Source organism: Poecilia reticulata, linkage group LG6, assembly GCF_000633615.1.
Source record: "Poecilia reticulata strain Guanapo linkage group LG6, Guppy_female_1.0+MT, whole genome shotgun sequence".
NCBI lineage: Eukaryota > Metazoa > Chordata > Actinopteri > Cyprinodontiformes > Poeciliidae > Poecilia > Poecilia reticulata.
The window spans coordinates 1065647-1091978 of record NC_024336.1 but is presented as its reverse complement, the minus strand read 5'-3'; the positions used below and the strand labels follow the sequence as shown (position 1 = coordinate 1091978).

General features: G+C 38.0%; 1 protein-coding gene across 1 annotated transcript; it reads left to right on the top strand.

Annotated features, from left to right (window-relative positions):
- On the top strand, nucleotides 1-24654 carry LOC103465634 (capping actin protein of muscle Z-line subunit alpha 2). Its single transcript, XM_008410643.2, has 10 exons — nucleotides 1-106; nucleotides 13573-13636; nucleotides 16828-16879; nucleotides 17423-17486; nucleotides 18666-18872; nucleotides 18988-19067; nucleotides 20559-20637; nucleotides 22074-22145; nucleotides 22359-22421; nucleotides 23497-24654. Exons 1-10 carry the CDS (start codon nucleotides 68-70, stop codon nucleotides 23635-23637), a joined length of 861 nt encoding a protein of 286 aa, XP_008408865.1. The 5' UTR covers nucleotides 1-67; the 3' UTR covers nucleotides 23638-24654.
- Nucleotides 24655-26332: the final 1678 nt, after the last annotated feature.

The following is a 26332-nucleotide window of genomic DNA, read 5'->3' as shown; positions in this document are numbered from 1 at the left end:
CAGCTGGGAAGCCACCCATGCGCTGACGTCACGGGGCTCTGACAAGCTGGTGGTGCCGGAAGAAAAGATGGCGGATCATGAGGAGCAGCTATCCGACGAGGAAAAGGTAATATTCTGATAAAAAGCAGGTTAATGATCGCAGAGAAAACGCTTAGGTTACAGGTTTGACTTGCGTTTCTTGGCAACTTTTTGTGCGAACTGTGGCGTCGGTCGGCGTGATGGAATTTGAAGAAAAAACCCGGGCCCGCAACAGAGCCGCTGCTGCTTCTGCTTTATTATTTTTAGCTCAACTTCCGCTCGTTTGCGAATCTCTAACGGGGGGCTCCTTGTACGGTCCTGACTCAAAATAGGACCCGTCAACATATTAGAAATTCACCTGAGCAAACCCCCCACTCGGTTTTCACTCGGTGGGCTCGTCGTTAGCCCCCGGGCTCTCTGGTTACTGGTGTTGTGGAAGTTTTCAGACCCCAAATACTGCTAGCTTGGTTCGGTCATTTAGCCTAGCTGCGCCCTGCTAACACAGAGCCAGACTTCCTAACAGTAACACGCCCTGCGCTGTTTGACGCTGGGTTGTTTTATGAATAAAGCCAAAGTGATGCGCTGTCCGCTTGTTTTGTTTATAGCTAAATGTTTGTAGAATTATAGGAAKGCCGTTAGATGTGGCGTGTAGACATAATTGGAAACTCCAGAAAGGAGCTCCGTTTAAAAAAAAAAAACAACAAAGAAAGAAAAAAAAAGTAGAACAGAACCACTCGGAACGCAGTAATATATTCATATCTTTAAGAAGCGCATTCAGGATGCTTCACATCAGCATGAAAGTGTCTGCTGAAAACTTTGTTAAGGCAGTATTTCAAACATTTGTGATCCTGTTAAAAAAATTTAGTTAAAATATGAGAAAACCGTCAAACATAAAAAAATAATCAAATTTACTGCTGCGTGTAATTTTATTGATGTCACGGTTTAGTCATTTGTAATTTTTTTTGTTGGCTTTTGATTGTATTTAGGGGTCAAGAAGTAGCGAGCAAGTTGATCCTAATCATAATCTGTAAATCGACAAATTAACGTTTCTTAAACGGATCCAGTCAAGATTCACAGAATATTCTTTAGAATTTTTCAGAAAAGTCAGAAATGAATATTTCTTGTTAACCTTTGGAGGTGCTTTATGTTGCGCTTCATTGTAGTTTTATTATTATTATTATTATTATTTTATTAAATAACACAATGTTTTATTATTTATTCATCTATAGTAAGGATAGTTAAGTTTCTTTTAAAGTTAGCATTAGATTTTATTGCAGCTGGTAATGTCAGGTATTATTGTGAATGTCATAGTGAACATCCACACAGCGCAAAACATTGTGCATGCTCCATGTCAACAGTCGGCAAGCAACATTGATTTTAATTTTTAAAAACTTGTGCAGTCGTTTTAAATGTACTCAGCTCATTTTATTTCAGCTCATATGAAAACTGCTAGATTTTAATAAGCAAAAAATATGTATATTCACCTTGTGAGAAACAATGAGTCGGGGGATTTTGAATATATTTCAACACCATAGAAAGAAAACAAAATAAAAACAAAAATGCATTTAAATAATAGTCAGTGGCAAGAAGAAAGATCCAAGGGATGCAGCTAGCTCTCTTTATTCCAACTAAAATTTACATCAGAAATTAAAACTTTGCGAAAATCTTTGCATCAACACAGCCAAAGTAACAAAATCTGCTAAACACAAAGGTTAATAATTCTCCAAATTGACATTTGATATATGTTTATATATTTCAATGTCTTAAAAATATTTTCTTTAAATGGGTATAAACCATTTTTCCTGTGTCAGGTAGGAGGATCTTAGTGGCTGTTCTTGCTCCACTTCATTCACATTTGTGGACATTTTTTCATTCAGTTTCTTTCAGGAAACTGTCTAGTTGAGTGGCTCAAAGGGAGAATCTTGAAGCTTCAAGTGGGGGGAACTAAACAGAAAAACTACCAGAGGCAAGAAAAGGCAAAAGCCAAATGTTTCCTACAAACCCTGACTAAAAATATGTCAAGTATGGCTGCCATGTGTTTTACAATACAACAACAATAATAATAATAATAATTTGTCAATTCATGCGTCACAAAATCTTGTACACACACATAATTCACTCTCAGGATTCATTTCTACCACACCAGTTCCTTCGCAGAACATATGGAGGTTCCTTGATCCTGCCTTGAATTGTTCTCTAATTTATGGGGCTTTTGTGTTACTGTATGTAATGAAGTGCTCTGAGTTTGTGTTGGCAATAATAATTAGTTTGGTCATTGACCACAGTCATTGGTAAATCTTGATTTCCAACTTACAACAACTGAATTTGTTTTAGTTCTTTTAAATAAAGTGCAACCACAGTTGAAAACCAGAACATTTTAGCTCTGGTTTTTAGCTCAGCTCTGGTTCTCAGATCAGTTTGTGCTGAAATATTCTCCACTGCACTTCATTTTTGAGTAGGAAGTAAAGCTCAACATGCTAAAACTACTGGATTATTTTGGGGCATTTGGGCTCTTTAGCTTTACTGTAGTTTGTCGTATTTTCTGTAAATATCCCTTAAGATGGTCCAAGTACCAATGAGAGGTGTTTTTTTATTTTTTATTTCTATTGACTTGCTTCAACTCTCTCCCAGAAGCCCTCACATTTAACTTTGCTACATGCTGTTTAATTTCTCACAACGGTGGTTAAAAGTTGGTGTAAGAAGTTGGACCTTATGTAGTCTCTTTTTTGTTTTTGTCAAACATTTTGCAGTGCAGGATGATGCAACACGTCTCATCAGTCCCAAAGTCATCTTTTGATGTGTTTAGATGCATTTGTAATTTTTGGTTATCAGCAACCATTTTGTGCCTGGTACAAACAATCTTTCTAGCTAGAGAATAGTGGACTGTTTGCCTTAAGCGCCTACTAGATGAATTGGTTGAAGTGTTATCTTTTCTGCTGTCTCTGGCAGTGTTGTAGTACTCGAGATCGGTCTTGGTCTCGAGACCATTATTTGATGGTCTCGCACTCGACCGCATTTGGTCTCGGTCTTGTCTCCGTCTCGGGCGCTGAGGACACAGCATTTTATTTCAAAACCAGAAGATCTGTCTAGTAGTCAGTAATAGAATATTACTTCGCTTTCACAGACAGTGGGGACTACGTCTAACTTTTTTGTCACTTAGAAAAGTATCTCAAAGAAAGGTAAGCTCCGTTGACTTGATGTTAGCAAAGCTAGCTGTGTAGAGACACATGAGCATTGTGATAAAAAAAAGTTCACTCACTGCGCTGAATTATTGTGCGGAGATGTTGACTGACTTGTCGCATATATGAGACAACGCTGTGTCCAAAAGTCTGCAATGTAGGGATGCGACATTCAGGAGCAGTACGATTCTTCTGCACGGGTCTTTACTTATTAGATAGGACTGGAGTGTCACTGAGAGCCGTTGTTCCATCAGATTACCATACGCTGTCAGAATAGCATACATCAGAGGTTCCCAAACTGTGGCGCCGTGCCATTGCAGGGGGGGCGCGGGAAGCCGTTTGGATGAAAAAGAAAAACAAAAAAACATGAACGCTGTATGCGCTGGGTTTTTACCTTAGAATGGCCAAGTCTGTTATTCCTCTGTCAATTTGATACAGTAGGGGCTTCCACACTTCCCATATCTGTGTCCTCTGTCACTTTTATCAGCAGTTAAAACTGTTTAATCCATTGTTAACATGTGGTAATCTGTTTTTCCGAGCCGCTTTTAACGCAACATGAGCACAACGACGCTGAGTTTACACCTGTGTGGCAGCAAAGGAGACCTGCTGCTGCTGTGCGGAGCTGCACAGRTGTGTTAGAATCATGGCAGCAAACCAGCAAAACGCAAAGAACTTTTCAGTTTTCCCCCCAAACTAACAGACTGTTTAGTAAAGCTGTTTGATGCAGGTAAAGTTAGCTAAAAGATGACTAGCTAGCTAATATCAATACATCACCTTAAGCTTGTTAACAAGTAGCTTACAGGCTAAGTTGTTGTCTATGTTCAACTACATAGATTCATTTTGCCCCCCAAAAAGTCTATCCTCCCCCCTCCCAAAAACACATCGTTCAACCACACAGCTATTTGTAGGGGGGGAGCAGAAAATGTTTGGAAACACTGGGGGAGGCGCAGGACAAGAAGTTTGGGAACCACTGGCATACATGTATCTACTTCTTGCTTGTTGCTCCTTGGTCAGTGTTCAGAGTGACAGGGCATTGCCTCAATTGCTATGTTTAATGGTGCAGACGACGGTTTCTGACATGAGCAACATGGGTAAACACCCAGGGCGTTATCTTTTTAGGGATGGCACGAGACCACCGCGGATCGTAGCACAGAGATGGAAGTAAAGGAGAAGAAAGAGTTTGTTAAATTTAACATTGGTTAAATTTATTAAGTATTTAATATCTGTGTTTTTATGGGAATATGGATCTTTCAGATCAATTTGAGAAGTAATTTTGATCATATTTCACATTTTATTGTATGTAGAGCGCGGCGCTGGGCTTGGTCTTGACTCGGTCTCAACTTCCCTCGGTCTTGATCACGACTTCCCTCTTGTTAGGTGGTCTTGACCACAACACTGGTCTCTGGTTTTGTCTTCACTTGGCTGTCTGTACAGAACCTCTGTTGTTTTACACTTGCAGCACCAGACTTGTCAGTTGATACACTAGCTGCGTTTCCATTACAGATGTGTGCATAACTTTGTCAATATTCTGCTATTGTAAAAAAAAAAAACCCCCACAATTTTACAATTGCAGTGTTTCTGTTAAGTAAGAGACGCAATTAAAACCAGACATGGTAAGTCATTAAAAAACACGTGACGTGTCCTTATTCTCCAACTATTTCCTGTTGTCTTCTTCTTTGTGGTTTGCACCAGTGGTAACATCTGGTTGTTGATCATGTGCCTTGTTTTATGCAAAAAAAGTGTTTGCATTGCAGTTTTGCAAAATCAACCAATAAGCCCCACCTCATTATAGCACCAAAACTTAGGAAAAACGAGGTTTTTTGAGATTGTCATGTTTCCATTAAGCAAATTAATTTTTTAAATATCAAATTGTGCAATTATAGTTAATGGTAACACAGTTACTGAAGATGTTTGTAGATTAATTTACACATTACATATGTAGTTTGGCAGAATAATTGCAGAATTAACCTAAAATGTAACCTAAATTTACTAGCTGAATTACTCTGATCCACTTTGCGACTTTAATGCAAGTTTAGTTTTATTCAGCCTTCTTTTATATTCGTTTAACATTTTGTTGAGCAAATCATCTTGTTTGAGTTTCACTGCTTCATCCTTTTCTCTCAGGAAATAGTTGTTAATGGTGGGGTTTTTACAAATGTATTATATCTCACCAACAATCTATTTAGGAGTGTACTACCAACAATTGTTTTGTTAGGGTTTAGAATCCTTAGTGTAGAACTTTTACTAGTTAACATGATGTAGTTTTTGTGGCAGTTTATTTCCTCTGAATTCCCTTGGTGTGTCCAGTTTTTATATGGCCATCTGCTGCCTGCAGTTTGCATCGTCCATCGTTCACTGATTGGATCTGTGAGGTTTACACGGTTTTACCTGGAATCTACCACTGACATCCAGTAATTGCTGATGTTACAAACCTCCCCGTTTCCTGAAAACAAGAAGGAAAATCTTGTTTCAGTGGGAATCCAGTGTCTTAGATTTGGTTTTACTTTGTTCAATGTGTCTTTTGGAGGTTAATTCTGATTTATTTAATAACTTTTCTTTTGTTTTATTACGGCCAGTAAGTTGAAGGTTTTCTCTGGGCTATTGTAGACAAGGCTGAGGAATATCTGGTTTTTATTGTTCCCATTTAAACTCTGAAAGAACAACCAGAAAACCTGTTCAAAACATGGGAACATCTCTGCTGCTATTTCTCATGAAAGATTCTGAAAAGCTTTGAGTCATTTGAGTAGCAGCCCCATCGGCTTCCTGACTGCAGTAAAGAAACCACACCGTGATACAGGAAGCTGCTGTTACTCAATCTGCTTTGTTCCTGTTCCCTTCACTGCTTCTTTAAGGCAGGTGTCAGAAATAATATAATTATTATAGTTTACCTGATAAATGATTATTCTCAGAGAGACTTTATCAGATTTATGACAAACTTTACAGATCTTGAAATTGAATGGGACATAGATTTGCATAGAATCAGACCTTCATAAGAGTTTAAATTTGAGAAGAATTGCCGTAGGTTATAGTTGAGCTTTTATTTAGTTTTGTAGAGATTTATTGATGCCGGAAGACTTTAGTTTTTTTTCATACATGACAGAGGAAATCCCCAGTGAGCCTCCAGATCAAGCCCACTCTACATAGCCCCTCGGGTGAATGAGGAAGCTGAATGAATTGCTTTCAGTGAGATGCTACTAATGATTAAATAAGGGAGTTAAATATACTTTTTATGGTTTTACAAATGAGGGATTGATAAAAACCATATTGGTAATATTGGTAATTTGTTCACACTTCTTGTAAGTGTTTAGTGAAGCAGGAAAAAACAATTGGGGGCTCTGACAGTTTATTTCACTCAACAGGCACTGATGTTTTCAAGCCTTTATTTATGTTTATTATGATGAAAAGACAACATTTAGGATTAGAATATTTCAGTAGACCAATAAAAACATTTGTAATACAAAGCTACTTTTTAATCTGTTACATAAGCCTTATTGGAACATACATACCAATTTATTGAATGGCTGTAAATTAAATAAACCATTATTGATTTATTCATTGGCCTGTCACAGTGACACATTTTGCTGGAAAATAATTTGTCCCAGAAATGACTGTGATAAACAATCGTACTGTCATTTTGAGACTATTATCAACTAACATTGCAATAACAACTATTTTGTTAAGCAGAGAGGCATAAATAGAATAAAATGAATCAATTTTTATTACTAGTTCCACTAAAACATCTGACCAGAGGAAATGGTTTTTAGCTTTCAGTGTAAAAGCACCAGTTGCGTGGGACTTTATCTAATTATATTGATTTTTGTTTCAATATAATTAGATATTAATTGAACCAATGTGTAAAGTACCTTAAGATAAGAAATACCTTAAACTGGCTTTGTATGGATAAGCAGAATAAAACTAAATCATATTTACCTGCCAACACCACTGGGATGCATGCCAGTGAAAAAACTATTTTATTCTGTATCTTTAATACAAAACTCCTTAAGCATCTAAAATAAACGCAGCATCACAGAACAAATCCACGCAGCTTTAGTTGTCAGCGTTGCTCGCATTTCCTTTGTAAATTGATACAATCTTTGCAGCGCCGCCGGCCTGTGCACTGGCTCGTTTAGCACAGTGATGCATGCCTTCCAATTTATGATGCACTAAAGTTTCAATAAAAGGAACCATTGGTCACCTTTATTGGTTCCTGAGCAGACTTTCAGAACTGGGCCGGAGATGTCCCTGAGTGATGATGCTCAATTTAAAGTTTAAAGAGCAACATGGCTAACGTCTTTGAGAGTTTGAACATCAAAAAGATGACTGAGATCAATCTGTTCTCTTTCAAAATGCACACAGCAGCATGAGGTTCTTGCAGCTGTATTCCATATCTGGTGGCTTCCGCCTGAAACTGAAGAATGCAGAAACGGAGGAGAGCTGTCTGTACCTGCCTGCAGCCGAACTACTCTGCTGTCGCATATTTTGCAACAGTTTGAGTTTTGCCTTCCTTTTAAAAACAAAAATCCTTGTCGCTTTTTTTGTTTTGTTTTGTTTTTAAAAAAGGCTTATGACTTTTAAAGATGGGGAAGAGATTACAAGATTATGGATTTAAAGCTACCTTTATCAAGTAACCCATATTTTTTTTACTCTTATGAGGGTGGTGTTTGTTGCATTTAATTGTTAAATTAGAACAAAGTCAACTCAAGAGTTTTCTAGTCCTTAGAAAGTCTGAATGAAACGATGGTACCTCGTTGAACACCTGAAAATAGTCAGTCAAACTCATCTGTTGGGACCAGTACCAGTATTTAATTCTTAAACCAAATGCATCTTGTGGTGCACAACCATTCAACATAGCTGGCTGCAATATGAAAGTGTTGGTGTGGAAAAATGATTACACCAACACTGTATCACTAAAATTGTTTTAAAATTACTGGTAGAAAAAGCCTTCCAAGTAAAATTTGGTACTCTTTTTCTTTGTCTCGGAGAATAGCAACAGGCCTCCTTTTAAATTAATGTACAGCTGTTATCAAAGGGTAGTTGGTCCTGTTTTTTAAAAAATATTTTGTAATAAAGATATTTATTTTTTTGTTATTGCTTGATTGTGGTTTCAGCATCAGTTGGGATTGAGCAAAGTTCCTCCCTACAGGAACGGTTGGGACGGGGTGGAGAGGCTCTGCAGAGGCTGTCACAGGGAGCAGTCGTTGGGTAATGTGAGCAGGAATATACAGTGAACACATGGAGAACAGAGACCAGCTGGTGTCTAGGCTCAGAGAGCTCAAAGACACAAGAATCCCACGCTGCGGGGTTCCTTATTTCCCACATTGTGTGTGTGTGTTTTTGTGTGTGGGTGCGTGCGCGTGTGTGTGTGTCTGAACTATTGAAGCAGCAGCCAAACTCCACGAGTTTTCCCCCAAAACATCAAACGGCTTGATGTTTTTTAGGTCATCTGTGGTCTGGGGAGAGAAAAATTGGAGGTCACGGTATATGACCTCAAATTCATGACCAGAGATTCTAAAGCATGACAACCAATGATCAGACAGCTGGGACTCAACTTGAGGTGATGATCAGGGTTGAAACTTTGACTGTTTCCATTTTTTGTTTCAGGTAACTGTGTAGGACAGATAATAGCGGCGCAGCAATTTCAGTTTTCTGACCCATCACCAATCTTTAAAAAGCCTGACCTGCTGATTCTAATTTTGGCTAATACCGATTTAAAAAATGTGAATAATTTTTTTGTCTGTCAAATAGCTAAGGCCCTGTGCACACAGAAACAAGCACAGTATATTTTTGCAAACTATTAAGAACAAATGTGGGTGACTTGAAGATTTAAAGTGACATGGCGCCACAAAATAAATACATGACACGTCTGGCTGTGTTCTGAGTCAAGTCCTATTACAGTCCCAATATAATGAAGGACAACCAATCCCTGCAGAACGACGCCATGTTTATTTGAAACCGGCGTTCTGAACTGTATCCATTCTGGAACCTGATTTCGAAAACAATTTCTGCTGGTTTTCCTAAGACTCCGAATCTGCATGGAGACTGCCTGGTTGTCATGGTTTAGGCTTGGAAACCATTGATTTATCCTGGAGATTATTTTAGGATCCACCTGGAATTATCTCTGTAGATTTGGCCTAGAGGTAGCAACAAAAATGCTAAGACAGCTGCAGTGGCTGAATTTTCAGACCTTCGCAGTGGATACGATTGGTTTCAGATGCAAGTGTTGACCGATCGCCTAAAGCTGAGGAAACGGGCTGATTTATAGGTGGTCCCCTGTTAGCTTACGGGTGAGTTTAGAGGTGAAAGAACATCCTACTATCCTGATGTCTTATTAGTACAGATTTTATTTTTTGTTACAGGAGCCAAATTAAATTAGTACATTTCTTATCTTTTGGGGCCAGACTCTGTGGTGTTCTGCTGGAAAAGCCAACAGAAAAGGTTTAATTTAACTTCCCTCCCTGCTGACACATTGTTGAATCTGGTTACAGCGTCTCTGCAGGCCTCTCCAGTCATGCTTACACATGAAACTGTTTCAGACTGTGAAACTCTACTTTTCACTGCGTAAAGACCTATTCTAGCTGATAAAATTGCCTTTCCTTTCAGCTCTCCTTCAGTATCAGAGCTTCTGCACAACATCTCTATACAGATCAAAACTCTTTCACATTTCTCCACATCCTAAAATTTGAATCCCTATTAAATTATCCCCATTAGAAGCAGATGGAGTCTGAAGCAGACTTGCATGTTTTTCAGATGAAAGTCTGCTTCACACAGCAACTCAAAGGCAGTCGCTCCTGTTTAAGTTGAACAAATGGTGACTAGCTAATCCTCACAGCGTGGAACTCAGTGCTGCTGTCACCTAATGTCGTTTGTATTGTTCTCGTCCATACGAAGATGTGAAAAGCGACTCAGTAGCGCTACGTTTTTGAGGTCTTTACGGAGTTGAGGACAAATCTGAAACACTTGAAGCCTGTTGAAGAACTTTAATGGCGTGAGATGAGCCAGTGAAGAGCAGCACAGTGATGGAACTGCTGAGCGCCTATCAATAGTGTTTCAAAGATGTCGTCCAAATGCTTTCAGTGATGATGCTGAGTGATTTTCAGCGTAACCCTGGAGCTCTTTCTGCCAACAGCAGAGAGAAAGGGAACACACTCTGTAAAAGAATTTTACTATTTTAAAACAGACAAAAGAATTTGATGTGAATATTTAAAACTGTCTTTAGCATCATATATCAACAATTAGCATACTCAACATTACAATTTCATCGCTCTCTGGGTGTATTTCATAGAAAATGCAATTCTAACCCTTAACTCTAGGAATCCAAAAGTCTGCCAACATACTACATAACAGATCAGAAATATTAAACTGGACAACTTCTACACTCCAGTCTACCTTTGCGTTACTCACTGAAAGTCTTTCTCTCTTTGCTTTAAACACCAGACATGTCTCAAAAGCGTTTTAGTTCAGATGGCTCCTTACATCCTTTGGTTTTAAACACATCAGTCATACTGTAAATTCAAGCATTGCATATTCAACACCCACCCACCGAGTGTTATTAGAGAAGAGTTTAATATAATGTACTGTTGGGAGTTGTCAAATTTTTGATTACTTGTAAATTATTACATTTTAACCAAAGTACGACATGCATATCGACAAAACAAGCAACATTTTCAATTCAATAACACTTTTTGCTGCTAAATTATTGAATAAATCAACATATTTACTCAACAACAAAGATATTTGTTTTTCTGTTATTCAGATTCTTCACCCATCACTTTGGTGCAAAGTGCTATTATATCTATTCAGCTTTCAGGTGTTTCAGGAATACCTGATCATTCATGGAACTTTGAACAAAAACCTTAGAAATGTGGGGTGTAGATGCTAAAGTTAGCATTTTGGGCGCCTGTTCTGCTGCTGCGTGTTTAGCTTTGAGATGCTATGAATATCTTCACTAATAGGCTAACTCCTTTTAGCACATCTGGAACACAATAGTCTTTTCCAGCATCCCATTAGTTTGTTTTTTAAAGCAGGAATTAGAAAGCAAGAAAAGCGGCTTTCTCGTCCGCTGTTGTTTCTGGATGTCGCTTGTGCATCATATTTATGGGCATACTAGAAATGTGTGAATACAAAGGTTCCTTCCAGAGTCTTTGCATGTTTAACAAAAGTGTTAATTTTAACGTGTTAAAATCTAGATTAAAACGGTTTAATGAAACAGAATTGCTGGTTTAAAAAAAATTTAATTACCACTTACTTGGTGCATTACTATTCATCATTGTGACAATATAAATGTAGCTACTCCATATAACTGGCTTAGCCTGATGTTGTGACTTCAGTTCAAAAGAGACCAAGGTGCTTCTATAGTTGTATTATCAGTTAGATGGAAACCAGTTTCTGTCAGAGAAAAGGCCTCTGGGTTATACTTTATACTTCCATTTAGTTAAAACAATGGACTCTTCCTGTGGGATCATCGTCCCAAACTCGCACATTCAGTTTCCCACCATCTTTCTCCAGATCAGACACGCCTCTTATTGTAAAGTTGAGTTGTTCATTGATTGGACCCTGACCATTTTACAAGGGATAGCTCTAATGGAAGCTAAGTTTGAATTTGATCCTGACACACACACACACACACCAGATGTGTGCCTTCCTTACTGCCTTCATTTCTCTTAGCATCACTCATTAGCAGGAATCAATCTGTAGTTCTGAGAGGGTACTACAGCACTTGTACATACACTGCTAATAAAGGCCCCTGGGACAAACACACTTACTCACTCTAAAGCACTTAGTCTCAACCACACACACACGCACGTATAATCTCTAGCAAACTAACTGGTGACACCAGAAGCACCCCGACTGGTTCCACTGTACCCTGCCAGTGATAGTGGCAGAGAGATACAGAGGTAGGCTAACAAACTGTGTGCACTACCAGCCTCAGCACATTTTCATTTCCTTATATGGTTGTAAACCAAGCAGGGGAGGGAGGGGTTGCTGTCTCACTGTCAGTTGGACATGTGACCTGGAAACAGGAAGTGCTGTGCTGCGCAGCAGAAGAGAAGTAAAGTAATTAGGACTGCTGGTGTAGCTGCAGGCCGACTGACAGGACGGGGTATTACCCCTCCCTCCAAACCTGTTACACAGACACCTCACACCCTCTGTTGGCCGCAGTGTGTAGATGGAGGAAATTCACAGCTTTTTTTTTCTTTTTTTCGGTGAATGCAGAACTTGCAGCTTCAGAAACAGAAGTTTCAGCAAAATGTATTTTTTTAGAGCAGCTTTGGTGGGGTCTGTTTTCATTTTGAAGCATTTAGTTCAACTCTTTAAAGGGTTATTACAGTCACAGACATTTGAACGATGCGCTGAATTGAGTATTTAGTCCTAGTCAGTTTTTGAGAATTATAATAACCATATTAAAACTGTCAGAATAACTAAAAATATGTTTTGTGACTTTTACTTCTCTTTAATAAACTAATATTAACCAATCACCTGAAATAACAGAATGCATGTCAGTGTTATCTTTTCCTGTATGTTAGCTATTTTTCCTTTTTGAATTCAATTTAAAAAAAATCAAATCCATGCTTCCTCCTATAATACAAAACTAGATGAAAACTCTAAAATCATTCTGAGGCAAATTCCATCCTAAGATTTGAATTTGTGTGTTTATTATTTTAATAGACGCCAATACATTTAAGCATAGATCAGTCTTTGGATTCATCAGCTTATTCACATTTTCAACTTCCTGTGATTTTAAACACACACTTTTTAGGTTCCTAATTCTGTAAAACATTGATATGACTCCAAAAGACTTTTCTGATAGCCGTACCAAAGTACTTAGCTCGTGAATAAATGTCTCGTTTGTCACTTTATATCTTCATACTGTAATGCACTTTATTGGGATTTGATGTGTTGGACCACTGAAAAGTAGCACATTTATGACACATGGAAGGTAACAATATTTGAAAGACACCTTGAACACCCTGCTACCCCACTTTACTCTGTTACTCTTTAATTAATTCCTTTACAACTAATTACCTTTAGAAGTCATTGGATTTGTAATTAGATCCAAGCTATTTTTGGTATAATCTCAGAACTAGATATCAGTTTTCTTCCACTTTTGGTTTTGGTTGGTTTTTAAATGCAACAAACACTTTGAAATGAATGGTTGTTATGTAACTCGATGTGCAATGGGTCAGGGCATATTTGCACTTTTACAAGGTGTTATATACATACTTAAACACTTTCCTGATTTTTTTATTTTATATTTTTTTGTTTGATGAAGGAATTCTAATAGATTCATTGCAAATGCCTAAAAGAGCTGATTGTTGTCGGGGAGTTCCGTCAGTGATTTTTGATCTGTACTCATGTTTTGCTGGTTTGCTTGCAGGTACGCATAGCAGCTAACTTTGTCATCCATGCCCCGCCAGGAGAGTTCAACGAAGTATTCAATGGTGAGTGCTTCAATTGTTTTTCATTTAACAGTAACAAATGAATTGATCTCCACAATTCAACTTTCAAAGTTATTTTGATTTGCCTGATTTATGTTAAGTTTACAGAACTTTTTAAATAGGCAGTATTATGTAAAAACAACTTTTTTGAGCTTTACATCATATTACAATGTTATTTCCTCATCAAAATAGTATTGCTTTGATTCTTTCATGCATGATTGAGAAATCCTTTAATCTTTAATCCTTTAATATGGGCGAACATAGCTCCACCTTCGAGCTCCTCCTTAGAGCTGCAGTTTCCGAGCTTCCGTCTCACAGAGAACTCCTCACCCAGGACTTCCCAATAGACTAGCCAGCAGCAATTAGCAAATACCTGTTGGAACTGCGAGTCTTCTGAGCTCATTATAGGAACTACTTCCCAGTGCAACTATGGTAAAAATGTTGTTAATAGGTTTATAGTGGAACAATGTTGTGATGACTTCGTGAAGGCGGAGTTGCAGAATAAGCAGGAGTTTTTAAAGAGACAGAGGCCCAATTTCAAGGCGTTAAATTACTAAGTCAAATTTCTTTTAAGTCATATTTGACATATACAGAATTTTTATAACTGAAGGCAACTTAGCTACTTGTTCTGCTATAAAATTTCATTATTTGCCTAGAGAACATGTACTGCCACTTTAACAATTCATCATCACATAATTTTAATATTACCATGTTACAGAAGAAAACGGCTTCATGCTGCGATTCCAGAGTCCCATGTCCTGCTCAATGGCACTGGACTGTTTACATTTCCCAGTACCTCATTACTTTTTTCTCATTTCTTTTTCCAATCCTAACGTTTCAGTCTGAGGCCGTTTAAAAGCTGTGGGCAGCAGAAGTCTTTTGCTCCTATCTGAATCTTCTGTTGATAGACGGCAATGACAACGCCACAGACATGTTGCTGCTAGTGAGAACGGCATGTACACACTCACAATGTACTGTTATCACTTGCTTGATTAGAATTGTAGATTTCTTTGTATATTTGCAGTGAACACACAACCAAACCCCCAGTTTGATCTTATTTTGTGCATCATGCACTAGATCCATCGAGATCTCATGCCCTGAGCTGCTTTCAGATAATGTAGTTGAGATTGCAGAACCAAGGGGGCGTGGCTTACAGCTTGCAGCAATCACTTTTACAATGGACCTTACCACAGAGGCCGCATTTCATTGGCTAATGCCCATTTTACGTCACAGTGCAGCTATCACGTGCCTTACCGTCTCACAAACTCATGCTAATATACATTGTGGAATACCAGACCGACAGAAAGTTTTTGCGTCAGGACTCGGAAAAAAATTGGTTCTCCGTCAGTGGGGTATCTGTACAGGCGTTGTCAGGTATCCTGATCATGTTTGGAAATAAAATTCAGATTTCCAAAATCTGAAACGGAAAGCCTTGCTTGGATCAGAGCTTGTGCACGACCGCATTTGCTGCTCAACCGTCGTAGGATAAATAAGAACAAAGGAGTGTCTGCTGGTGTAAGTATTATTGCTTTGCTTTCTTTGTGTTTAGTGAATGAAAAAGATAGTCAATAATAAACACATCCATTATGGAAACCTTTTAGCCAAGTACAGCATAATGGCAGTACCAATACAACTTCTACATCCTGAAGCCTGTCTGTTACAGCCTTACGTTAGCTGAACAGATCAATATGCAATGTGTACCGTATCTGACATACATTAAAGATTTTATTTAACCTGAAAAGGCTTTTTACTAAAATGTAATTGTGTTAGCCACGCTAGCACCGAGTACCATGTATAAGTCCTAGGCACATTCGAACCCTCAAAACCATGAATGCCCGATTTACCCAGCCTTGCAAGAACAATGGCCATCAGTGAGCTTGTCCACGGCTATATTTATGCTGAGGGTGTGAGAATCTGCTGTTTTTCTCATCGACCGGTAGCATTTAGCTGTGACGCGCACAATGTTGGAGGCATCGCGTGGCTCAAACACCTTGATGTTCAAAAAAGATGACATGAACTTGTTGGTTCCCTTGTCCATTGTCGTGGCTGATATTTAGTGAAAATCCGGCAGAAATGCTACACTAATCGACTCAGAAATACTTTGCAGAGAACGAAAAATGCCATGTTTAGACATTGGAGCTAAGCTGTTAATGTGAGACATGAAGTCATGTGGGACTTTCGAGGGGCGTTTCTGGGCGGAGCTTGGTGAGGTCCATGAAGTATTGGTGCCAGGTTAATGATTTTTTTTTTTTTTTTTTTTTTTTCATTTCGGAAATAAATTCCTAATCTGAGAAAAAAATTGTATAACAAGGTTGTAGTTATGCAAGAACAAAGTCATGGTAAGAAAGCTGACTCACCTCACTGTAACCAAATCTACCTGCTGGTATAAATGAAGTTGATTGGCATAATGTCAGCAGAATAAAGTTGTAATAATGCAAGAATAAACTTTTTTTAAATGCAAAAAAAATTAAATACTGTAAAACTGCTATTCTTTGAATTGTGTACAAACAAAATAAAAGTAATAAAATTTACAAATTGTGCTGTACAGAACCTGTTTTCAGTCAGGGATGCTACATTAACTTTTTAACAAGTCTAAAAGTTGTTGAATTTACATCAAACTGTGAAACAGAGCTGTATTATGTTGTCTCTTTGTGCACGGAACAGGAACCTTTCCCTCTTTAACAACCTCAACCTCTCATTTTACCTTTTGCTGTAAAAGATGACAATATGTCAATGTTTCCCCTCTTTTTGTCCCACTGCTCCCACTGATACAACAAAGAATGAGATGCTTCGGCCAATTGCAGCTCAGTCTCCACAACACGAGCTTGTGCTTGTGCCCTCTAGGGATTCTAAGTGTGTGTTTTGGCATCGTAAAATCCTACCATAATCTGTCGCCACCTCTGAGGAACACTGGAGGACGAGGGGAGAGGGGGTCTGCCTGCAGCTTATCACAGTCTGACAGACACCCGCAAGAATAGACCCCCCCAGTTCCCCAGCACTTTGCTCACTTTGATCTCTTAATAATTTTGTACCCTTTTCCACTGAGCTAATTTAGCGTGTCTGCTTCCTTTCCTCTGGCATAAACCCTGTACAGAGTGACAGGAGGCAAATTTGTGTTTGTGACATTGAGCTGCAGCCTGTGCCTTCACCTTTTTCCACTTTCTCACTTGTAATCCCTCCATTTTTCTCCCCAGATGTGCGATTGCTGCTCAACAATGACAATCTTCTCAGGGAGGGTGCAGCACAGTAAGTCTGTTTTGTCGTTGCCATTTGTTGCTTCTGAAGTTCTGTAGCCTGTTTCCATGTCGCCCAGACGTTGTCAACAAAACCCGATGAGCCGACACAATTTGACCACAATTGCTGAATGTGCTGTTGTTGTTTTTTTGTGTTTTTGTTTTTACGCTGCCAAAGTTTTTTTTTTTTTGTTTTTTTTTTTACGCTGCCAAAGTGGCTCCGACCCGCGGAGTACCTTCTGGCTCCCACAGAGCCGTCTTGATCCAGTAAATATCCTATTGCTGGCTCATGGCCAATTACTGCTCAGCAGAGGGGGGCATAAGGATTACACTGTCAGAGGTGCTTTAGTTCAGAAACTTTATAAAGCAGTGCTCTGATTATTTTGAAAAGAAAATCCGTTAACAGATGATTAACAGTGATCCTTTTAGCCATGAGTTGCTATTTTCTTCCTAATCCTTGTACATTGTTAATCAGTAACTAAATTATGACTTTATACTCAGAGAATGAATCAAAATAGGATGTAAATTGTAATAATATATTTTTTTCCTCTTCTAGTGCTTTTGCACAGTACAACTTGGACCAGTTTACTCCGGTGAAAGTTGAGGGCTACGAAGAACAGGTGAGCTCCCGTTTCCCTCATCCATGAGAAAAGTGAAAGAACAGGACTTCAGTTTCAGTGTGGTGAATTATTTTCTGCCTTTTTAACATTGTCTAAATCCATGTTTAACACTGGTGATTGCTACCACCACCATTTTCACCATTTGTTTATTTTGGGACAGACAGTCTTTGAGGTTGGAGGGCATTCCCCAGGGAGTCTGCCTATCATTCTTAAATTCATCTGTATAAAATTAAAGCCTTAAAATATCCAAATTCATTCTGATAACTGTGTTGGCATGTATGATATTCATAGGTGATAGATTTTGACAGGTCTATTGAATCTTATATATTCTGTTTTTTTTTATTTTTATTTTCTTATGGGACTTTTCTGTCGAGCAAAAGGTTGAGTCACAATCTGACATCATCTTTGTGTTCTGTGACTTGAGGTGACTGAGGCTATAGTAGTTAACTGCTAATATTCCAATATACCTTTGCTAGCTGTTTTGCATGTATCATTGCATAAATAAGTTGGTGAAACCTCCAGAAACCCTGTTCTTACCATCACCCTCTCCCATCGCCCAGTCTGCCTGGGCTAAAATGTTATTAGTTCAAATCAGAACTAATCTTGGGCTGTAAGATTACCTCAAACCTAAAACTGCCAGATGTTTGAATCATTTTGAGCTTAACTGTAGTTAAGAAAACCTGAAGCAAATACAGTTGCTGAATCTCACTATATATCAGAAGCAAGATGATTTCATTTAGAGTAACTTGTATTTTGAGCACTTTTCTTATGTTAGCCAGAATTCTATTTAAGAACCTGACTATCATAAACTATCAAATAAGATCACGTTATTTGTTTTTTTTTTAAACCATTTCAGCCGCTTGTTGTTGTCACTTAGTTTTTATGATGTGGCAAATGAATGTGGGTGTGCGTTCTGTAATGATTGCAGAGTATTATGTAAAGATGTCATCATGTCCCTGTGTTCCTTTATCGCTGTATGAAATTCCCCTGTCAAACACCCAGCAGGCTGAGCTAAGAGTTGAGCTGGAAGGCGCATGGAAAGTTCAGGCTGACGTCTGTGTCTTTAGGTTTTTTTTTGTTTTTTTTTAATGGGATATATTTTTCTGTGCCTCAGTAAAACTGATTAGTTTTGTTTTCTTATTTCACCCCCTCTTTCTTTGCCCCCACTCCACGGTTCAGGTCTTAATTACAGAGCATGGTGACCTCGGGAACGGCCGGGTCCTGGACCCAAAGAATAAGATCTCCTTCAAGTTTGACCACCTGAGGAAGGAGGCCAACGACCCACGCCCGCATGATGTTGACGGTTCCATGGAAGGCTGGAGGAGCGCCGTGGACTCCGCTGTCAGGGCCTACGTCAAGGAGCACTACCCCAACGGAGTGTGCACTGTACGTTTCAGCCCGCTTCCTGGAGCCAGCAGCAGATGTTTAGTTTTACTACAGACATTCTTACTGCATGTTCTTTAATGAACGACACCTTAACCTGTCTCTGTTTTCCCTTCAGATTTATGGAAAAACCATCGACGGGCATCAAACCATCATTGTGTGCATTGAGTGCCATCAGTTTCAACCCAAAAATTTCTGGTACATCTCAAACGGTTTAAAAGTTAAAGGAGCGGTGTTATGTAAAATTCCCTCACCAAAACATACTTAGAGTGTTGTCTTGATTATGTCATGCATGTTTGGAAACACCTCAAATCTCCCGTGACAGCCATACAGCTGTGCAAAATGCATGGGTGTACCCTAGCACCAGTTTCCAAGCTTCCACATGAGCAGCACTCCACCTGTGACTTCCCCACTCAGCTCCTTCAGACGAGTGAGCAGCAATTAGCAAACACCTGGTGGAACTGTTCACCTGCTGAGCTCATTATAGGAGATACTTCTCCGAGCAACGCTGGCAGAAACATTGTTAAAAGGTTAATAGAGGAGTCATGTTGTGATGACTTCCTGAAGGCGGAGTTTCAGAAAGAGACAGAAGTCCAATTTCAAAGCTTTAATTAAATAGTCAAAATTATATATATATAATATGGAAGTTTTATAACAACTGAACTTCACATGGGTACCTAATTGTGTTGTAAAATGGCACAGGGTTCCTGGAAAACACACAAAGCACATAAGTCCCCATTTAATTTCCCTTTTGATTATGATGCGTTGGACCCACTGAGCATTACACTGATGATGTTTTTTTTCCAGCACATGCTGATTTTCAAGACAACCTCATGCTCTGCATAATGTGTGTAAACCTTTTAAGGCTAATACAATAATTATCAGAGGACTTTGAACACTCAGCAGCAGTGCTGAGCTGTTTCTCATCGTGTTAATCTAATTGGATAAGAGCTGGCCCAATCCTATTTGCTGCTGGGTTTTACTGAGCTTAGGTGTCGTTTGGGGTAATGATCCCACAAGTCTTGTGGCTGCTACCACTGACTGTTCCCTCAGGAGAAAGGGGAGCTGTCGGGAAGTCCCAACATTCTTTAAATCAGAATTATGTCATGTTAAATGCTCAGTGTTTTTAACAAATAGAGCAGATTAGTTGCATCTTTCAAGCTTCAGTAGAATCCAGAACTTTCCTGAGTTGGAATGAGACTTCCACTGCGAGTCGAAATATCACAGTATTTACACACAAATAAAGCAAAATTTATTAAATATACTGACATTAAACATACTTTTTATTTAGGTCCACATTTGTGTGTAAACTTTTTTTATTGGTCTGTCCATCCTCTTCATAATGTCTCAGAAAACTGTATCTTTAATCAGAAGCTTTTTCAAATTTGCTGTAATACAGACCGCTGGTGATGGCTGCCCAAAGCCATCACCACAATAACTCTATGAAGAAGTTTTAATTAATTATTTACAATATTTAATTTCCCTTTGGGATCAATAAAATATTTTTGAATTTAGTATTCTAATTTTAAAGGTTTTCATTACACGTGAGCAAAGCTCTCAAACATCCATCTGTGAGTAATTGGTCTATATAATACATTGAACGTAGCAATAAGGTTCCTGAAATAAATTTACTTTTTTATGATATTACGCTAATTGTGATGGTAATTAATTATATTATTATTTTTCCAGGAATGGACGCTGGAGGTCAGAGTGGAAGTTCACCATCTCTCCCTCCACCACTCAAGTGGCAGGAATCATGAAAATCCAGGTATCTGATTTGCTCTTTCTTGTTGGTGAATCTGACTTTTTCTGCATGTTCCTGACAGCAAGTTGAGTGCCGAACCAGAAACGAGCATCAGGCCTTTCAGCTGCTTTTCTTTCTTTGGGAAACACGTTTCAAACATGTTAAAAATTCTCAAAATGAAAGATTACGCTTTCTTCTCTCTGTTTTTTTATTTTGGCCATTTTTCAAGGTGTGTGATAAAAGTAGGAAAAACTGAAGCACTTGATATAACAGACACAGTAGCCTTAGATGGAATTGCTTGTACATATCTCCAGATCTGTGTTGAATATTTATAAAGTCTATTAAGGTAAACTCATTCCATCATCCATAATGATTTAGAACGGCGGCCTACTCCCCCACTCACTCTCCTGTATGGGTCACATTGAAGGTATTTGTATTCTGTCTAGGCTCATATTTCCATATCAGATGCTGCCTATCTGATTGCTCTGATGCGTGCCTAGCAACAAGCTCACTCATCTGGAGAGAATTTAAATGGAAAATAACCATCAGATTCTTCAGATGGCCACATGGTGTCCAAAACAAGCCTGACTGCTCCCAGTTCATACTGGAGAAGCTGTACAGCTAACTACAGTCATACGCTGGTCACATCCCAAATTTAGTCAATATTGGTGTCATGTCTTTGAAAGAGTTCTTTCAACTGAATGTCCCACAAGATCCTGCATTAGTTTTAAGAACTGTAGCCAAAGAAGAATGGAAGATCTAAAATGTTGTTTCATTGCTTAGCTTTCAAAAGCAGAACTATTAAATGGATAAAATCAGACCCCCTCTCCCCCGACGGAATATACATCGGTCCATACTGATTGAGGCTTTAGAAACCCATTTTCATCTAGTGAATAAATAATTCAATAACTTATGAGTTGGTGTCTCACTTACTGCCATCTTTTCACTTTGTTTCAGTTTTTTTTTGTTTTTATTGTCTTTTAATAAATTTCTTCAGGTGAATTCCAGAGATTTAACGTAGCAAAGCATAATATATTGTCACCAACTTAAGATATTTTTAGCATATTTGCATCAGTCTCATAAATAAAACTGGACTAATATTAACTTATGATATTTATGTCCAGCTGGTTGCCGTTTGTTTATAGAGGGGAGGGAAGGAGGGTGGTCCTGTGATAGTTTTGCTGTGTCAAAGCATAATCCTTTGACACTGCAAATGATTATGCTGTGTTTGGTAGTAATTGTCCATAACTAAAAAATTTCATATTGTATGTCGTTTTTTACCATATTGTTTTTCTACATTCCAACTTTTTAAAAATGTTTTCTGATGTAACAAATTATTCTTAGCAGTTGTTTGATCAGAGAAGAAGTCATTAATACATGTTAATCAACTATCCCATAGTAGCAGAGCTATGCCATCAGGTCGGTCACACAGTGAATATTCTGTTCTTTCATCTGTTCAGGTTCATTACTATGAGGATGGAAACGTTCAGCTGGTGAGCCACAAAGAGGTTCAGGAGTCCATGACTGTTTCTGTAAGTATGACTGCAAACCTGTCTTACTCTAACTTTAATGGTGTGGGGAGCTGTCGGTGAATAAGTCCAGATTCTTACAGTGATGAGTTTTCTAATATGAAAACGTTTCCATGGGGATTCTTTTTTCACTTGCACAGTAGAGATGATAGCCAGTGTTCTTTAAAACCTAAACTTGTTCTAAAACAGATGATGAACGTGTTTTTGTTCTTTTAGAACGAGGCTTCAACTGCTAAGGAGTTTGTTAAGATCATGGAAGCTGCAGAGAATGACTATCAGGTATGTTAGTGGCGTGAAACTGACCTTTCACCCCTCTGTGGTGAAAGGTCTGGTCAGTTTCACCACAGAGGTGGTGAAACTGACCAGAAAAATAAACACTTTATTGATCAGTGAATCCAACATAAGAAAAACACTCTTCAGTGTGGCATTGTCACTGTAGCAGGACAATGCAACCATACTCAGAATAAAGCTCATAGAAAAGAAACTATTTGTATTCTTCCATTGTATTTCTGTACAATGGCAGAAATCTTTTAAGTTTTAGAGACAAGGCTACAGTGTGTTATCTGTTCACATTGTTCATTACGCTAAGCACAAGTGTTGTCCAAATGTTATGCAAAGCAAAAGCTTTAGATTTAGGTTCTGTTATCATGTTTTCATTTTTTTAGTACTCAAATTCTGTGTAACAAAACTCTCTCACACGTCACCCCATCATCTATACCTCCTTAAACTTCTGGACTCTTATTATAAAATTAATTGATCACAGAAAGGCTCCTTAAAGAAGGGCCACAGTTCTAATAAATGAATGATTTGACAATATAGTGCAAGACAAGACATAAAACATGGTGGTTCTTTTTGCTGAAATCTTCACTAATTTAACTGCAACTTTTAGTTGTTTTGTGGAATATTGGCTTGATATTACTACGTATCTTTCTCTTTGAGAGGTTAACGTTTTGAAATATTTTTTAGTAATTTTCAGATCTTGGAGGAAAATTTAAATCAGCCAAAAATCGATGATAGCAGATCTGAACTTTACAAAATCAGCGATCATAGTTCGTCTGCTTCCTAGATATTAAACCCAGTTGGTACGGCTCAGTGCTTTGAAATGCGGTACTCTCTTCTCAATCTCATCAGAAAAAACTTTGTCAGGAATATGTTTTTAGGCTGAGGGGGGAAAAAAAGCAGCAAGAACCCATTTAATTTTATGTTTATAAATCTGCATCGCCACACTCCTAGAAAATACTGATTCACATTTGTTAATTAATCCTTTAGGCTAGGAAAACAAATTATTTTATCTAAATTTGGCACATTCACTCTTCTTCCTGTATAATCATTTTATATTAACTTCCTCTTTCAGACGGCCATTAACGAGAATTACCAGACCATGTCGGACACTACCTTCAAAGCCTTACGCCGCCAGCTTCCTGTGACACGCACCAAGATCGATTGGAACAAGATCCTGAGCTACAAGATTGGCAAGGAGATGCAAAATGCTTAAAAAGAAGAAAAAAAAACAGCAGAGAAGAAAACAGACGGATCCCCTTAACCTCTCACCCTCTCCCAAACAATGTTGCATGACTGGATAGTTGTATCGTCTTTGTACAAAAATTAGAGAAAACGGGCAAAGAAGGGTTTGGTCTCACAGCCAGAAGTTGTCCCATACATGGCTACCTTTCTTTACATGCACTGTATTATTGGATCCATGATGATAAATGTTTAGTGTATTTGGGGGAAAATGAAAACCAAAATCTAGAGGAAACATTGGAAGACATAGGAAAAAAAAAAAAAGAGCAAAAACTTGGATGCAAGAACGTATGACGTTTCATTACCACACGTGCAATATCTGAGTGAGGCCACACCTTTTATTTTGACCTGATGAGAAATGGATTGAATTTGCAGATGTGGTTAAAAACAAATCATTTTTTGGGAGACTTTTTTTCTTTTTCTTTTTTTCTTTTTCTTTTCTTTTTTGTTTCTTTACGAAAGAACCCAGATATTACGGCTGAAATAAACGAGTCCTTTCACTTCACTGTTAATGTTCCGTGCATAAAGCAAAACAAAAATAAATGGTTTTGTGTTCATCTTTGGCACAATCAGCCAACATTGACAGACACTCAATGTTCTTGTCCCCTCATTTTGGTACTTTTCCTCACTGTCTGTCCTACATGTGAGATCTCAACTTCGCAGTGCTCCTAGCCTTTTTGACTTGACATAGTCTGAACTCACTCAGTGCAGAGAGTTTGGACCACTTCAACAAGCTTAATTAACAAGACATGAGTCGCTCAATAATGTGCTTAATGTCCAATTTACAATAAAACTAAAAAAAGCATCACTTTTTCTCCTCCAGTGCTTATTTTTTATTAAAAAAAAGCAGAACCTGACTGTATTATATAAACGAGGCACACTGTAATATATTCCTGTATGAAACAGCCTGTCTGTCAGTTTGGTGATTTATTTCCATGAGATTAACTGTAATTCAGTCACAATTATGTTGCATTAAATGACAAATTTTCTATTTACTGACTCCTAATTTTTTAAAATATTTACTGTGTTACAGCCAAAATTCTTCGTTTTTGACTTCACATTACTCTGCAGCGCAGTGTGATTGTTAAATGTCACCCAGTTACTGTCATGAAGAGTTAATCTAACAGATGCCAGAGCTGCTCGTAGAACCGCTTCATAAACTACAACATTACTACAGTTCATTAAAGTTTCTAATTCAATTCAGTTTATTTCTATAGTGTCAATTTGCAACAAATGTCTCAATGCACTTTACAAAAAGCAAGTCATTTCAATTCAGTTACCCATACATTCCAGTTAAGCAGTTAGTTATACAGATTAGATTAAAAAGTTTCTATCTAAGCAAACCCTGCAGATTTTATCGAGTGGCTGGTAGCATTCACTCCTTCTGGACCAGCAAGTAGCAACAATCGCTTGCGTTGTCATTGACTTTACAGCAATCCCTCATACCAAATATACATCCAGTGACAGTGGAGAGGAAAAACTTCTCTTTACAGGAAGAAACCTCCAGCAGAACCAGAACTTGGCTCAATACAAGAGACCATCTACCACGACTGACTGGGGGTTGAAAAGAGAGTACAACGTACAAGAAGAAACTGATGTTGGATTATTTTTGATGTTCATGAAAGTTAGAACTTAAAAGAAGAGGGAGAATGAGTAGTCGGTGGCAGCATTATCTCAGAAAAACTGAGAAAACCTAAAGTTAGCAGAGAAGCGGCTTACACCTTGGGAATAAGATTCTTACAGTCTAATTGTCTATTAACTTTAACTTCTATCTGGTAAATTAAATCTTGTGAGGAATGAATTTGATCAGGAGTCTTTTGGAGTTTTCCTGATCATTACATAAGACGACACTGGTGAACTGGTTGGGTAATCCATGACTGAGAAAATTGGCAACAATCTTCTTTCTTTTCCATTTCAGAACAATCTTTTCACTGGACAGGCTTTAGTTTGGAAATAGCCTCTGTGATGATTTCCAGATTGAAGGGCAGTAAATGTTTCCTCTCTAAGATCATTGTATGTTTAATAGACATATTCACAACTGCAGATTATCAGCTCTGGGCTGCTACTTCTGCTCTTAAACCTGATGTAGACAGTAGCTGTTTCTTTCCCCTTTGTTGAAAAGGTGGATAAATAATAGTTTTGAATATGTTGTAGTTTTTATTAAGTTGACATTGTATATTATTTAGAACCTGGTGAAAACCATCTAATTTTTAGAAACATGTAAAGTTGTACATGACTGGAAAAAAATCTATAATGATATGCAAAAAGAAATACATATACAAAACAAGTAATCCTAAATGAATCTAAATGTGTCATTTATCTGCAATGTTCAGTTTTTAAACTGTCACCTTCCTAAAATACTAAATCAAAAGTGATTTTGTTCTGGCCTAAATCATCTGTTGGCAAGAAGGAGGTGGTCATTTTGGCAAAAGAATCTTAGCATATTTGGCAAAAAAATGGCATAGGTCATTATTTTAAGGTGACAAAATATATTTTTTAAATAGATCTGGAATTTTTAAAGGAAAGAAAATGCAGGAATAATGTCAGAATTATAAAATTCAAAAAGCGAGTCCAAAGGGAGCTTTTAAAGAAATAATAATAATAATAATAATAATAATAATAATAATAATAATAATAATAATAATAATTACAACTGTAAAATAGCGACA